The sequence below is a fragment of the Anopheles stephensi genome, chromosome X (assembly GCF_013141755.1).
Source record: "Anopheles stephensi strain Indian chromosome X, UCI_ANSTEP_V1.0, whole genome shotgun sequence".
In the NCBI taxonomy this organism is placed as follows: Eukaryota; Metazoa; Arthropoda; class Insecta; order Diptera; family Culicidae; genus Anopheles; species Anopheles stephensi.
In genome coordinates, this window is record NC_050201.1 from 3,922,651 (window position 1) to 3,935,523 (window position 12,873).

General features: G+C 49.8%; 3 protein-coding genes across 3 annotated transcripts; 1 reads left to right on the forward strand and 2 right to left on the reverse strand.

The window, feature by feature from the left end:
- The first annotated feature begins 295 nt into the window (after positions 1–295).
- Positions 296–8,433, forward strand: LOC118504945 (kinesin-like protein KIF19). The gene is made up of 9 exons (XM_036040048.1): positions 296–992; positions 1,825–2,023; positions 2,497–2,652; positions 2,789–3,163; positions 5,617–6,625; positions 6,686–6,834; positions 6,905–7,118; positions 7,210–7,360; positions 7,426–8,433. Exons 1-9 carry the CDS (start codon positions 976–978, stop codon positions 7,616–7,618), a joined length of 2,463 nt encoding a protein of 820 aa, XP_035895941.1. The 5' UTR covers positions 296–975; the 3' UTR covers positions 7,619–8,433.
- On the reverse strand, positions 8,136–10,927 carry LOC118504954 (abl interactor 2). Its single transcript, XM_036040077.1, has 3 exons — positions 10,517–10,927; positions 9,317–10,119; positions 8,136–9,040 (listed from the first exon to the last, which is right to left on the reverse strand). Exons 1-3 carry the CDS (start codon positions 10,630–10,632, stop codon positions 8,628–8,630), a joined length of 1,332 nt encoding a protein of 443 aa, XP_035895970.1. The 5' UTR covers positions 10,633–10,927; the 3' UTR covers positions 8,136–8,627.
- A 103-nt stretch (positions 10,928–11,030) lies between these two features.
- On the reverse strand, positions 11,031–12,812 carry LOC118504949 (meiosis-specific nuclear structural protein 1-like). Its single transcript, XM_036040063.1, has 3 exons — positions 12,655–12,812; positions 11,698–12,588; positions 11,031–11,633 (listed from the first exon to the last, which is right to left on the reverse strand). The coding sequence occupies exons 1-3, from the start codon at positions 12,655–12,657 to the stop codon at positions 11,103–11,105; spliced, it is 1,425 nt and encodes a 474-aa protein (XP_035895956.1). The 5' UTR covers positions 12,658–12,812; the 3' UTR covers positions 11,031–11,102.
- Between the last annotated feature and the right edge of the window lie 61 nt (positions 12,813–12,873).

The window sequence follows — 12,873 nt, forward strand, 5'->3', positions numbered from 1 at the left end:
TTCTACCGAACGGTAGCAAAACAACACGCAAGTCTAGCCAACCGCTGGCCAATCTGTACGAGGGCCCGAGTGCCCGGAAAGTCGTGGCGGCAACATTAATGTCCGAACGAGTTACCCACCGAGTATGTGTCGCCGTGCCTACCGGTGGGGGGGGGGCTGGGAAGGAAGCGGGTGTAGAGAAATAGTAAATACTAAAGTGCACGCTACAGGACGGTGGTGTTCGTGTTCGGCTACCCGGCCAGAACCCAAAACAACGGCAACAGCAAATAACAGGCAAAACTAAAAGCACAGCAAAGCATGAGCGCTGCCTCAGTCGACGGTCGGCCGAATGCGAAGATACTAGGCTTCGTGGGTTCGGGAGTTGCGTTTTTGGAGCCCACCATACCCATACGGTTTTGGTTTGTCGCCCTGGGCGCACACATTCTTTCCACGGCGTCCATATTGGTATACCCAGCGATCCAACGCGTGGTGTTCTCGGACGTTCAGCTCAGTGGTACAGGAGCTCGTGAATATCCGCAGTGTACCGCAGCGGTGCGTTGGCGAATTAAAGTCCAGGTGGGAGGGAGATACTATGTGTTCTAGTTAAGTGGTGTGATATCATCTCTCGGTGGGCGAATTTCGGGAAGTAGTGATTGATTGCAGTTAATATCGGTTCCTCAAACCAACTGTAGCAAGGATTCTAACAGCTAACCGATCTTAGGTTCTCAGTAGTGTGTGCAGGAAAACTTGAGTTTAAAGTATGTAGTTGAATTCTGGGTTCCAAACTCCAACGATTAGATATCTTCATCCCAACATCAACTCCTAGTGCACTACAAGTTCCGACAGCAATCAAACAATTCTCCAACAAACCAAGTGCCGTAGTTTCTGGAAAACCTTCAAAATCTACTCTTCAAGCTCAGTGCGGATTAAAATAGCTCGTAGGAATTTTCCCCAACTTTTGTACAACTTTTCGGCGATTCGGACATCAACCGTATCATGTGGGATTGTAGAAAGTAATTAATTAAACCATTACCCACACACATACACACAGAGAGAGACGGCTATCAAATGGATAGGAGTGTGGTTCATTTACATGAATTGCTGGCTTCTATTCAATTGCTACCGCTGAATGCTCTTAAGCACCGCTAATAACCCACCCACAGGACCTCACGCCGCGCTGACATACGCGCGGTGGACGCAGTTGCATAATTTATCAGATCACCATGACCGGCATGACAGCAGGGGGGGGGGGGGGGGGGGGGGTGAGGGCAATCACATACATAGCGCCTGATCACCCAAACAATTACCGATACGTTGGGTACGAACCTGCATCACGAGAGGACACCGAACGCCACTTCAAAAACGCCTCAAAACTCGTAAATTGCAACCACAGCGGGACACCGTCGGAGCGGATTTATTAAACCGGAGCCCGGAAAGTATTGGATGCCGGCCCAACCACTCAGAGGGCTGGGTTTGACCTGCTTCTTTTTTTTTGTGCTGTTGTAGAACTGCCGGCAGGCTTATTACTTTCCGATGTGAATGAACCTACGCTTAGTCAGGCTTGGACGTCTGAGTGGAGGAGAAAGCTTTTGAAATTGTTGTGTGTGTGTGTGTGTGTGTGGGACAAGGTGGCTTTTAAATGTAAATTTCATATCCCATTCCCAGTCTGTAGAATTCTATGATTGTTATTAACACCAGTTGGATTGGACGGATCAGGCAAATCTGGTTTTGGTCCTCCATCTCCGGGACAGCTGACAGCTTGAGTTCTTTGTTCCGTACAATTCATAGCGATAGCGTTTAGATTTTTTTTTCTTTCTCTTCTTCCCCTTCACCGAACTCACCCAGACAAATGTCCAGGACGCCAGGAAGTAATGGGGCCGGGTTACAGCCCGGGACCAGCCCGCGCCCAAACAATGTAACCCTATCGTCCCGTGGATTGGCATCTTCGTCGAATAGCAACAATGGCGGCGGAAGGCTCCCGACATCGATACCACCGTCGGGCAATGTGGTCCCGTATGCAACCGGAACCGAGGAACGGCTGATGGTGAGTAGCACACAACCGGGAGGGGGGGGGGTATGGAAACCGGGTCAGTAGGGTCCTGGGTTTCCCACGTGTTTTTTTTCTACTTGCTTGCTTGTCCCATGTTCCAAGACTTCAGCTTCGCGCCTGGAATTTGCATAATACCATTAAGGACGAGCTGGACGACTGATGTGTGTGTGGGTGGATGTGTGTGTGTGTGTGTCGTTCGCTTCTGGTCAAATCCCTGACCCTCCTGGGCCAATAGGTCAGTCCGGTGACCAGTATATGGTAATAATGCTCCACTTACTGCTGCTCCCTTTCCGATATTCCGAAGCATTTTTCTACAGCCGAGGTCCTATGTACTATGTTGGAGATTGAATTTATGTGCCGTTTTCTGTGTTTTTAGCCCCCCCCCCCGCCCCCCCTATCTTTAAGCTCTTCTGGTAGCCTATTTTTTGGAACTACTTGTATGGTGTGCTTCGTTTGTTTGTTTGTAGGTCACCGTCCGGATACGTCCCCTGAGTGACTCCAGCGAGACGAACTGTATACAGGCCCCGCCGAACCGTTCCGGCTCACTACTGTTCGACGATGGCACACGTAATAAACCGAAAAAGTACAACTACGATTGCGTCTTTGGAGAGGCTTCCACACAGGTAGTAATTAACAATGGCCGTCTTTTGGAGCGTTCCTAACGCTAGCAAAAGCACGGTACCAATCTCTGTAGCTGAAACTTTGCATCCCGAAGCGAAACTTGTACTAGCTCGCGGTCCTCACTATCCTCCCACGCAGGAAGAAGTTTATACAGTTGCCGTGGCACCGCTGGTCCAGGACGTCCTGAACGGGTATAATGCGGCAGTTTTCGCGTACGGTGCGACCGGTTCCGGCAAAACCCACACCATGCTTGGCCCACACGTACGCCCGGTTCGTGTGAATCCTGGCACGCAAAATTCATCCCAGTCCGGACCGGCCACATCAACGCCCGGTGAAACGCCCGCCAGCCCGTCGGATGCACTGCCGAACGTGGCCGATCAGCAGCAGCAGCAGCAGGCGGCCAGTGGTGTGGGCGCGTCGATGGTACAGCCGAGCAGTGGACTGATGATTCGTGCGGTTGCCGACATCTTCGACTACATCGACCGGCACGGTGGCGAGGAAGCAAAATTTAGGGTAAGCGTTATTTATTATTCAACCGAGTGTTTTTCGGCGAACTGGGGCGGGGGGGAAGCACGTACAAACAATGCTTCATTTCCTTTCGATTTCATCAATCTCGGTTGGGAGAAGTTGTTGGTTACGAGAATGTGTCTGCAATACGTAGAAACGGTCTCTCGAATAGCCGCAAAACATGAGAATATGCATTATCGGGTACGGATGTTCTGTCCCAATTTGGGAACTAAAATGGAAGAATATTTTAGAAAATTTCCAGGAATTGGAGTCAGATTTTAATATCTCGTGGTTATAAAGCCGTCGTACAGTGGTTGATTTTCTTTTCCAATCTCTGGAGCACTGGGACCAGATGTTGTATTCAAAAATAGTGTCTGATTTAGTTTTACGAGCAGGGAGAAATGCTACATCCTGGCTACGAAGATATAAAATTGCATGTGCATTTTTTATTATGTTGGGAAAGAGTTCCTATATTGATCAAGTATTCAAAAGACTTGAAATTTAGTCTAAATAACCTCGGAGCTACTTCAGAAGCAACGGATATCTTGCCTAACGCGTCCTAAACCTTAACTCTATAGTTAGACCCAAGGTGTTCTGCTAAAATAAGGATGGGGCTTAGATCAGTACCGGTTGCGTCCAGGAGGCCTGTCTTCTCCGAGGACATTCTCCTATAAATCACACCAGAGTTCTGACATACGCTGATGAAGTAGACATCATTGGTTTGCGGCTATCCTTCGTAGCAGAAGCTTACCAAACGATAGACCAGGAGGTCTGAAGCGAAAAGGATGGGACAACAGCAGAGATGGATAGGGAATCGCACATTTGAAGTCATCCGAAACTTCACCTATCTGGGATGAAAAGTCAGCACCAACAACCAACCAACAAGATGCTGAGGATACGCTCAGATATATATGCCGCCGGCCGGTCATACGACAGTCTGTGCAGTCTCTGAGGTATGAACTCTGTCCAACAATTCTTCTTAACTATTGAAGAAGGAAAGGATGCGCTCCAGGAAAATGAGAAGAATATGCTCGGCTGAATTTTCGCTCCCATATTTGAGGAAGAACCTCTGGATGAACCTCAGCAATGAAGAGTTCAACGCTTTCTAGCTGTATGAAGGTCTAAAGACTAAGACTCACAACGCTCCAGCTGGGCTGAGTTATGTCATGAGAATCACAATGGACGACCTAGTCCTTCTTTTTCTTTGCGCTAACGACCTCTGCCTCAAAGGACATGCCTGCCATTTCCGGCTTACTAGGCCACCGGGCCGCCCCCAGAACGACTTACTCCGTAAAGTCTTTTGAGTACCGTCGATTAAGGCAGGTTAGGGTCCAACAGAGATAGAGTGATGTTCCGGTGAAGAGCCCTTCAGGCAGTCCTGGATATTGGATAGACTAAAGACATTGTAAATGGCAGGGCACAACCGCTCGAGGTTGTAGTGTCAAGGAAGAAAAAAGACCTCGTGCAAGGACTTCAGGAGCAGAGACCCTTGTAAGGCGATGCGTCCGATAAGCATGAACCCTCTCCGAACCCTTCAGAATTACCGAAATATTTGCTCTGGAATTTTCCTTCAAAATTTGCTCCAAGGTTCCTTCCAATAGTTTATTTGCGTGTCGGTGTGACGTTTTTCGTCCCACTCCATTCGATCCATACTTTTGCTGTTTTGTTTTTATTTTTCATAATTCATCTACCTAATGCATCATTGACCGGCAGGCGTGCTTTGTAAGCCCAAGTTCCATGGTCCAGCACACAGTGCAATTAGTACTCGTAGTTGACCTAGCACGTAAAAAAGGGTGCGGGCAATGCTGGTAGGCATTAGGTCCCATTTAATCGATTAATAATCGAACGATCAAACGATATGCCGCGGTTTGTGTGATCTTTTAAACAACAAGCGAACAATAGCAATAACAAAATGGTTTCCATTGAACCGCCACGATGGGACAAAAGCCCCCTTCACAACCACACTGAGGAGACTTTCTTCCGAGTGGACTCAACAAACCGCGCAAAAGTTGTGGGATACAAATTATTTATCCATGAAACCTCACGCTCAACCTTCCCTTCCCGCTGCTCGTGTGTGGCAGAAGGATGGTGGCATGTCAACACGCCAACAGTACATTTCTTTAGTGATGGATGGGGCCTTTCATAGCTTGACCTTCAGCTGGCGTTTTTTTCTTCCCCTCCCGTCCAACGTACATGTGCCTGCTCGTAGATATGGCTCGAGCAGCAACAACAACAAACTGGTGCCAGCAGACGTTAGCATTCCCCGAAAGTGTTTACATCTATAATAATAATCGGCGAAGGTTATGGTTGACCCATACACAAACGAAGTGTTACTATGTGTTACCAGCGATGACCTGTCAAATGTGCTTGGTTTACTACCGAGCGACTAAAGGTGAAGGATGACAGGTCGGTAGGTAAACATAGTGTAGAGTTTGTTGTTGTTCTATTTCGATTTTCAGATTTCAATATCATACCTGGAAATTTACAACGAGCTGATACGCGACCTGCTGAATCCGGGCGGCCCGCTCGAGCTGCGGGAGGACAACCGTGGCAACCAGTCGGTAGCCGGTCTGTCCGAGGTGTCGACGGCAAGCCGGGCCGAAGTCATCCAGCTGCTGCTGAAGGGCAACAAAGCGCGCACGGTCGAACCGACCGCCGCCAACCAAACGTCCTCTCGCAGTCACGCACTGCTGAGCATTACGGTGCAAAATCTGACGCCCGCCGGCACAAAGCAGGGCCGCCTCTTCATGACCGATCTGGCCGGTTCGGAGCGGGCACGCAAAACGAAAAACCGCGGCAAGCGGCTCCAGGAGGGAGCGCACATTAACCGCAGCCTGCTAGCGCTCGGTAACTGCATCAATGCACTGGCCGGTGGCGCACGGTACGTGAACTTCCGCGACTCGAAGCTGACGCGCCTGCTGAAGGAAGCGCTCAGCGGACGGTGCAAAACGGTCATGATTGCGCACGTGTCGCCGGAAACGCGCCATCGGGATGAGACGAAAAATACGCTTGTGTACGCGGATCGGGCGAACCACATCACCACCCGACTGCAGGAACCGACCATACTCGAGGTGGAGGAAGCGGCCGCCCGGGAGGCGGCGTTCCCGGTGGCACACTATCAAAATCTGGTGGCCGAACTGCGCGATGAGGTCGGGCGGCTGAAGATGAAGATGATGACGGAACGGCCACGAAGCGGGGCGGCCCTGCAGCGCCAGCAGCAGGCACGCCAACAGGAGGACGACCAGCCATCGTCGGAGGAGCAAATCAAGAAGGTGGAGCTGAAGTTTTTGCGCGAGCAGATTGTGCAAACGTTCAAACAGCAGATGAAGCTGAGGCGTCGCCTGCTGGAGGCGGACAGTCATCTGCTGGGGTTGGAGCTGGACGCGGAACGGCAGCATATGGTGATTTCGCACTGGCAGGGCCGGCAGGGCAAGCTGTACGATCGGCTGGATGAGGATGACGACGAAGGTATGTGTGTTTCGATTGTTTGAAGGTTAGTTTTGTACCATGGGTCCTGTGTTTCGGCAGGTTCCGATTCGGAGGGATGCTCAGCGTTACGGTCCGCCTGGAGCGAACTGGCGTCGATCGAGAAGGAGGTCAAACGCTACCGCCAGATAAGAACAACGACCGAGCACGAGCTGGAAGAGTGTCGTAAGAAGGGTGTTACGTTGGAAGATGTACGGGTCTCACCCGCTGCCAGACTCCTGTGGCAATGCAAATGCAACACCATTCTCTGTGCTTTTGCAGGAACTTCCGGAGCGTATCAGCAGCGATGAGGAGCGTGAGTTGCTGTCCTTGCTGTGCAGGGTGCACGAGCTGGAAGCGGACAAGGTGTCACTGCAGGCGGAGCGAATGGCACGCCAGGCCGAGTTACGGCGCCGGGATTTGCAGTTGCTGCGGGCGGAACGACAACGGCGTCTGTGCGAGGATATCATCAGCACGCAACGGCGCATCATAGAAGGTCTAATGATACTCTCTTGTCACACTTTAACTAGAGAAGGGGGCTACGCTATAACACATGGCTTTGTATGTTTTCTTCTTCCCGTGCGTAGAGGGTAAAGTGGAGATGCCGGAAGATCTGCGTGAGCTGTACGCACTGTACCAGCAGGAGATACATGCGAGCACCTACAACAGTGGTATGCAAACTGCATCTGGCGGCTTTTACGATGCTAAGCTACCGCCTATCTTTGGACAGGATCGAAGGTATGACACTATTGCAAGTTTCTGAAACGTTCCAGCTAGCTTGAAGCTATCTCTTCCCACTCCAGCATCTACTCAGCCAGTTCCAGCTCCGGTTCGGAATGGTCCGCTACGTCTCCTCTGCCATCGGTCGATGCCGAAGGTAATGTGGTGAATCCGGACCGTGCGATGGGACCGCCGGTTGGACCAAGGTTACCGTCCATCACGCGACTTCGCAACAACTATGGAAGCGCTCAAAGCAGTGGATCCAGTGACGAATGAAGTGAACCACTTGGAGTAGGTCCCAAAGAACACATGTTTCAAACGAAAACTGTATTACAAACGACGCACACCACAAATTATTAGCCATTAGGTACCGTGGAAGAGCGTAGGAATGAGGTCATGAGGATAAGCTAACGGCAGCTGGTATAGAGCAAGTTTTTTTGAAGAAAGTATTGATAAAAGCTGGTTCATGGTAGTGCTACCTGAGTACATAGAGCATCACGGAAGTACGTAATAAAGCACAACTACAAACACACCAACATTTCCTTGTCGTTACTGTACTGTTTCGGTAGTGTGCGTCTAGAATCAATGCTTCGGGACCATTAAAATAGTTGTGAAAAATTAAAAACCACTAAAAGATGCATCGAAACTATACACGCAACGCAATTTTCATCAAAATTATGCAATCAAAAGCAATATTTCAAATAAAAATCGGTATTAAGGGAGCGATGATACCGATGAGAAACGTTAGTTGTTGGTCGAACGAAATTGTCGGTACGGGATGCTCTATCCTTACTTTAGGAAAGCTTAAGGCAAGATGTTTATTATTTTTTTAATTATATTTATTTTATTATCATAGCATGTAGTATTAAATTTCGACCAAGCCTCACTCAATACTTCAAACAGGATTCTAGTAGTGTAGCTTGTGTAAACGGTGCAAGAGTGTTTCTTCCCCGTAGTAGTTGAAATTTTGCTTCAATGCTCAAAAATATAGTAGCACATAAATATAGCTTGATAGGATGTTTCGACAACCACCTGCATTGTTGGTACCTCTCTTATACAGACACAGTATTCTCTACAACCATGATTATGACCGACGAAAATCGAAAAAGCAAAGAATCATAATTCTAGCCCTGCGTACTTAGATCCTCAAGGCCAGAACACACAAAAAAAAATCAGCAAAAAATAAAACTTTTTACGGTGAACAATAAAATACACAATTTGGAATCGAAGTGTTCGATAATGCACCTCAAATGCAAGTGGTGTGCATGGTGAAAAAAAAGGGTCCCTAAACGCACGGTTCTACATAGTTGCCCGGGAACAGCCCTGTCACACCGTCCATGACGCCCTCCCACCAGCCGTCGTCGTTCTTCTTCAGCACGTACAGTACCGAGCTTTCCTGAAAGCTTAGCTCGTCATCCTTGTCCGCGTAATAGTCGTAGATGGCGACCACCTTCTCGATATAGTTCTTCGGTACCCAGCCGGGCAGGTTTTGATCGTCCGGCACGATCGGTGCGACCAGACTGTTCTGCGTGTTGCGCGGACGCCCAAAGTCGGCGTGATCCGACTCCTCTGGCGGTGGCGGCGGTGGCAGCGGGGGCGATTGTGAGCCCGGGCGTGGCATGTTACGGCTAAGCGTATGCATGCCGATGTGGCTATGGTCCGGCAGCTCGTGGGTTACGGTCAGCGGTGAAGGTGGAGCTGATTGAGAAGAGCACGAAGAGAAAGAAACACATCAATCCGATAGTACGCGCGATGGCAATAGGGTTTAAAGAGTGTTTTGAAATCTTTCGAAAGTAGTTTTACAGATTGTTAAAGATCTTGAACTCTCTCACTCACGCCCCGCGATACGAATATCTGTGGCGAGTGAGTTAACTTTCAAACGACTTTCAAAATAGTTGTTAAATGAATCGAATCCCAATAGCAAAAGAGTACACGTGAATGGATTCGTGAAACAGCTTGACAAGCTTTACTTACGAGGCATACTGTTCCGCTCCTCGAACGTCGACTGATGCTGCATAACCGGTCCGGACTGCATCGGGTGTACCATACCGATCTGCGGCGGATGATGCATCACGACCTGGCTCGGTGGCATCGGCATCGGCAGTGCGCTGTAGCCAGGGCCACGCTCAACGCCACCACTGCTAGACGTACGCCGCGGATGTCCGACCGGATAGTTTGGTGCGTAGTGCGACGGCACCTGAGGTGGCACGACAACCGGCGGTGTGCGATACTCCCGCGATGCCTTTCCCAGCGTGCCGGTATTGCTGACCGGCTTGCCGAGCGTACCCGTATGTCCTGCACTGCGCGTCATCTGTGGCGGTGTCGGTGGTTTGGTCGTGGGTGGCGGTCCAACCGACACATTCGGCGAAATGGTCGTCTGGATGGAGCCCTGGCTCGATACACGATGCTTCTTCTGGTTGTTGTTGGTCAGCGCAATGCCATGGCCCACCTCATCCAGCACCGTGTAGTCAATCGGTTTGCGCACGTACTTGATCGGCTTTTCCGGGTTTAGCGGCGCAACAATTTTGTACTGCCGTGAGCTTATCTTGTTCGCCGTCAGTACGCCAATCTCGCGCCGCGCCACCTTCTCCTTGTGGATCATAACGGTCTGCGAGATGTGGTTCATCTGCGACTCCATCTCGGCCATTTGCGTTGCCTGCAGATCCATCAGCTGCAGAAAGTTAAACGCGAGCGTGTTGATCTGGTACGCGACGCTTGCCAGCGATTGGGTCGTGTAGTTTTTCGTCTCCTCCAGCGATGCTTTCTTGTTGTCGGAGCTGTGGGAAATAGATACGGGAACAGATAACGTGAGCTTGATTGTGCTTTACAATTTTCCCACACTCTCCCTCGTTACGCGTGAATGATGCTAGTGGGAGCATGAAGTTCGTTCCAAGATATAGCTCCGGATGTCAACAACGAACACCACCCTCGCCAACTTTCACCAACTGCCGTGGTGTATTGCCTGTATCAACTGGAGCACGAACAACGTTCCAAATTGGAGCAAATTGCACCGCTGATAGCATCCCTCATAGTTATCAACCACTTGCAACTTGCAACTGGAATTGTTTCTACCCTAGCGGATAGCAACGCCCTGTTGATGCTCTATTATGAATCAGCATCATGGTGCAGGGTCTACCGTAGTTTCTTCTATGCCCTCGCGCCCCGATCGCTTACCGATAGTAGGTATCCTCGCAGTATTCCGCCACCCGCTCGAGGTTGGAAAAGCTTTCCTGCAGGTTTTTCCGTCCCTCGGGAATCTCCGTACGAATTAGCGTGATCAGGTCATCCATGGTGTTTGATTGATGTTTGGCTGGCTACGCCTGTTCACAGGTAGGAATCTTGCCACCCTTGTTCCCGGGGGTTTTCCACGCTCCGAATCGTCCGATTGCGAGATGTAGATATATTTGGCAGCGACGAAAGCCTCTCGCACAAACTATCTATTCACTTTTAATCCCGGACTGCATCGCAAACGCACAATCAGAATGCAGTAAAGCACGTTCGCACCTGCATCCAGCACACTCCATCGGTGTGCGATATGGTGGTGTGCGTGACGACACCTCTTTGCTATAGCAAAAAAGGGATTGTCGGTTTTGACAGTTGTCTGACGTTCCATTGACATTATGGGATTTTATAGCAACTCAGTGGCTCGGAAGCAATTGAATTTATTTTTATAAAATTTAGAAAAACGTTAAAAAGGGATAAAATTACATTTTTTTTATTCTGTATACATTTAAAAAAATCGCCCACCAAAATGCCCATTTTACTTGGTGGGTTTATTAAGCTTCGGCAGTGGAATAAATTCCCGGTCCGTCTCGCGCAGTACGCCGGGCGGGAAGAACCCGAGCAGCGCTGTAGCATGCTCCTTCAGAAGCTTTATCCGTTCCTCCTCGAGTATTTCCTGCCTACGGTGCTCTTCCTGCTTCTGCCGCTCTTCCTGCTCCATCAGCGTTTTCACCTCTTCCGTGCGGCGCTTCCGTCGGTCCTCCAGCAGCTCCTGGACCTGCCGCCTGTACTCCATCATCTTTCGGCGACGTTTCTCGTTCGACATCATATCGATACGATCCCGTTCCGCCCACAGCTTGATCTGATCCTCCTGGAAACGTTTCTCCTCTTCCGCTTGCAGTTCCCGTTGGCAGCTGTTTTCCACCAGCTGCCGTTCCAGGTCCAACCGGATCGCGACCCGCTTACGGATTTGCTCTTCCAGCTCGATTTGACGCTTCATCTCCTCCTTCTCATTCCGTTCGGCGATGTACAGCTCTTGCAGCATCTCTTCGCGATTCCGCTGATCGGTCTACAATCAGAAAGTTAAATGCATTAGTGAAAACCCACGAAAAACCCTTGCCCCCGTTACATACAATATCCTTTTCCAGCTCAGCAATCATAGCCCTGTTAAGCTCTTCCCGCCGTTGGTCGCTTTCCTGCTTCTGCTGTTGTTTCATCTGCTTCAAAAGATCCTTCTCCTGGCCGTACTTTCGGATGCGTTCGTTTTCCTCCTCGTCCAAAAATGCTTGGCGCGCTTTCCACGTTTGTTTCGCTTCCTGAAAATATTCCATCTCCTGCCGGGTACACTGCTGCTGTTCCAGCTTCCGCTGGATCGCCTCTAGATGTTCCTCCTGTATTTTCTTCACCACCACATCGAGATAGATTTTTTCCGCAAGAAACTCTTCGTACAGACATTTTTTCACGGCCCGTGTTTCATCCATCTGCTGCTGCAGCACGAAACGTAGCGTCCGCTTTTCGGTCTCTTCGACTGCCTGCCTTTGCTTCATGTACTCGACGTTTTCCCGCTTCAGTTTATCGAACTCTTCCATTTCTTTGAGCGCCTGCAACCGGTCGGCTTTCTTTCGCAGGTCCGCTTCCGCCAGCTGGGCGGCGATGCCTTTGGCCACATAGGCGGCCCGCAGTTTCGACTCGAGCAGACGCATTTCTTGGTTCGATTCGCGCAACTGCTGGCGTAGCTTTTCTTCGTTAATCTTTTGCCGGTTCGCTTCCTGCAACCGGTGTGCCTGTTCCTGCTCGTCGAGCAACCATTGGCGTCGGGCCGCTTCCCGCTGTTGTGCGAGTTGCCGCTGTTCGTGTTCACGTTCCCTGGCAGCCTGTTCTGCTGTCTGCTTTCGCCAGTTCTCCAAACAGTTGCGCTGTATTTGGTCGAAATCTTTTTGGTAGTTGGCATTCGTACGGTTACTTTCAACCGCTTTGCATAATGCATTCTGTTTCAGCTGCTGTTGTTTCTGGCGTGAGGGATTCTACGAAGGGAAGGAAAAATGTTTAAAAACAAATAGATACCACACTGCTTTACAGGGAAGAAGTACCATTTTTCCTTGAGTTTTGGACACAATTTTGTTCAAGCACAGCAAAAATTTCGGCTCTCTTTAAGAAAAACCATTCATTGTACCCGCGCATGTAACCGTTTCCTATAGCAACGTTTGTTTATTCGATTTGCTGCTTGATTTTGACAGCTCGCGTGTGTCAACTGTCACTTTGTCATTGGCAGTGTTGCCAGTTCCATGCAAACATTTTTATTTCGCCCC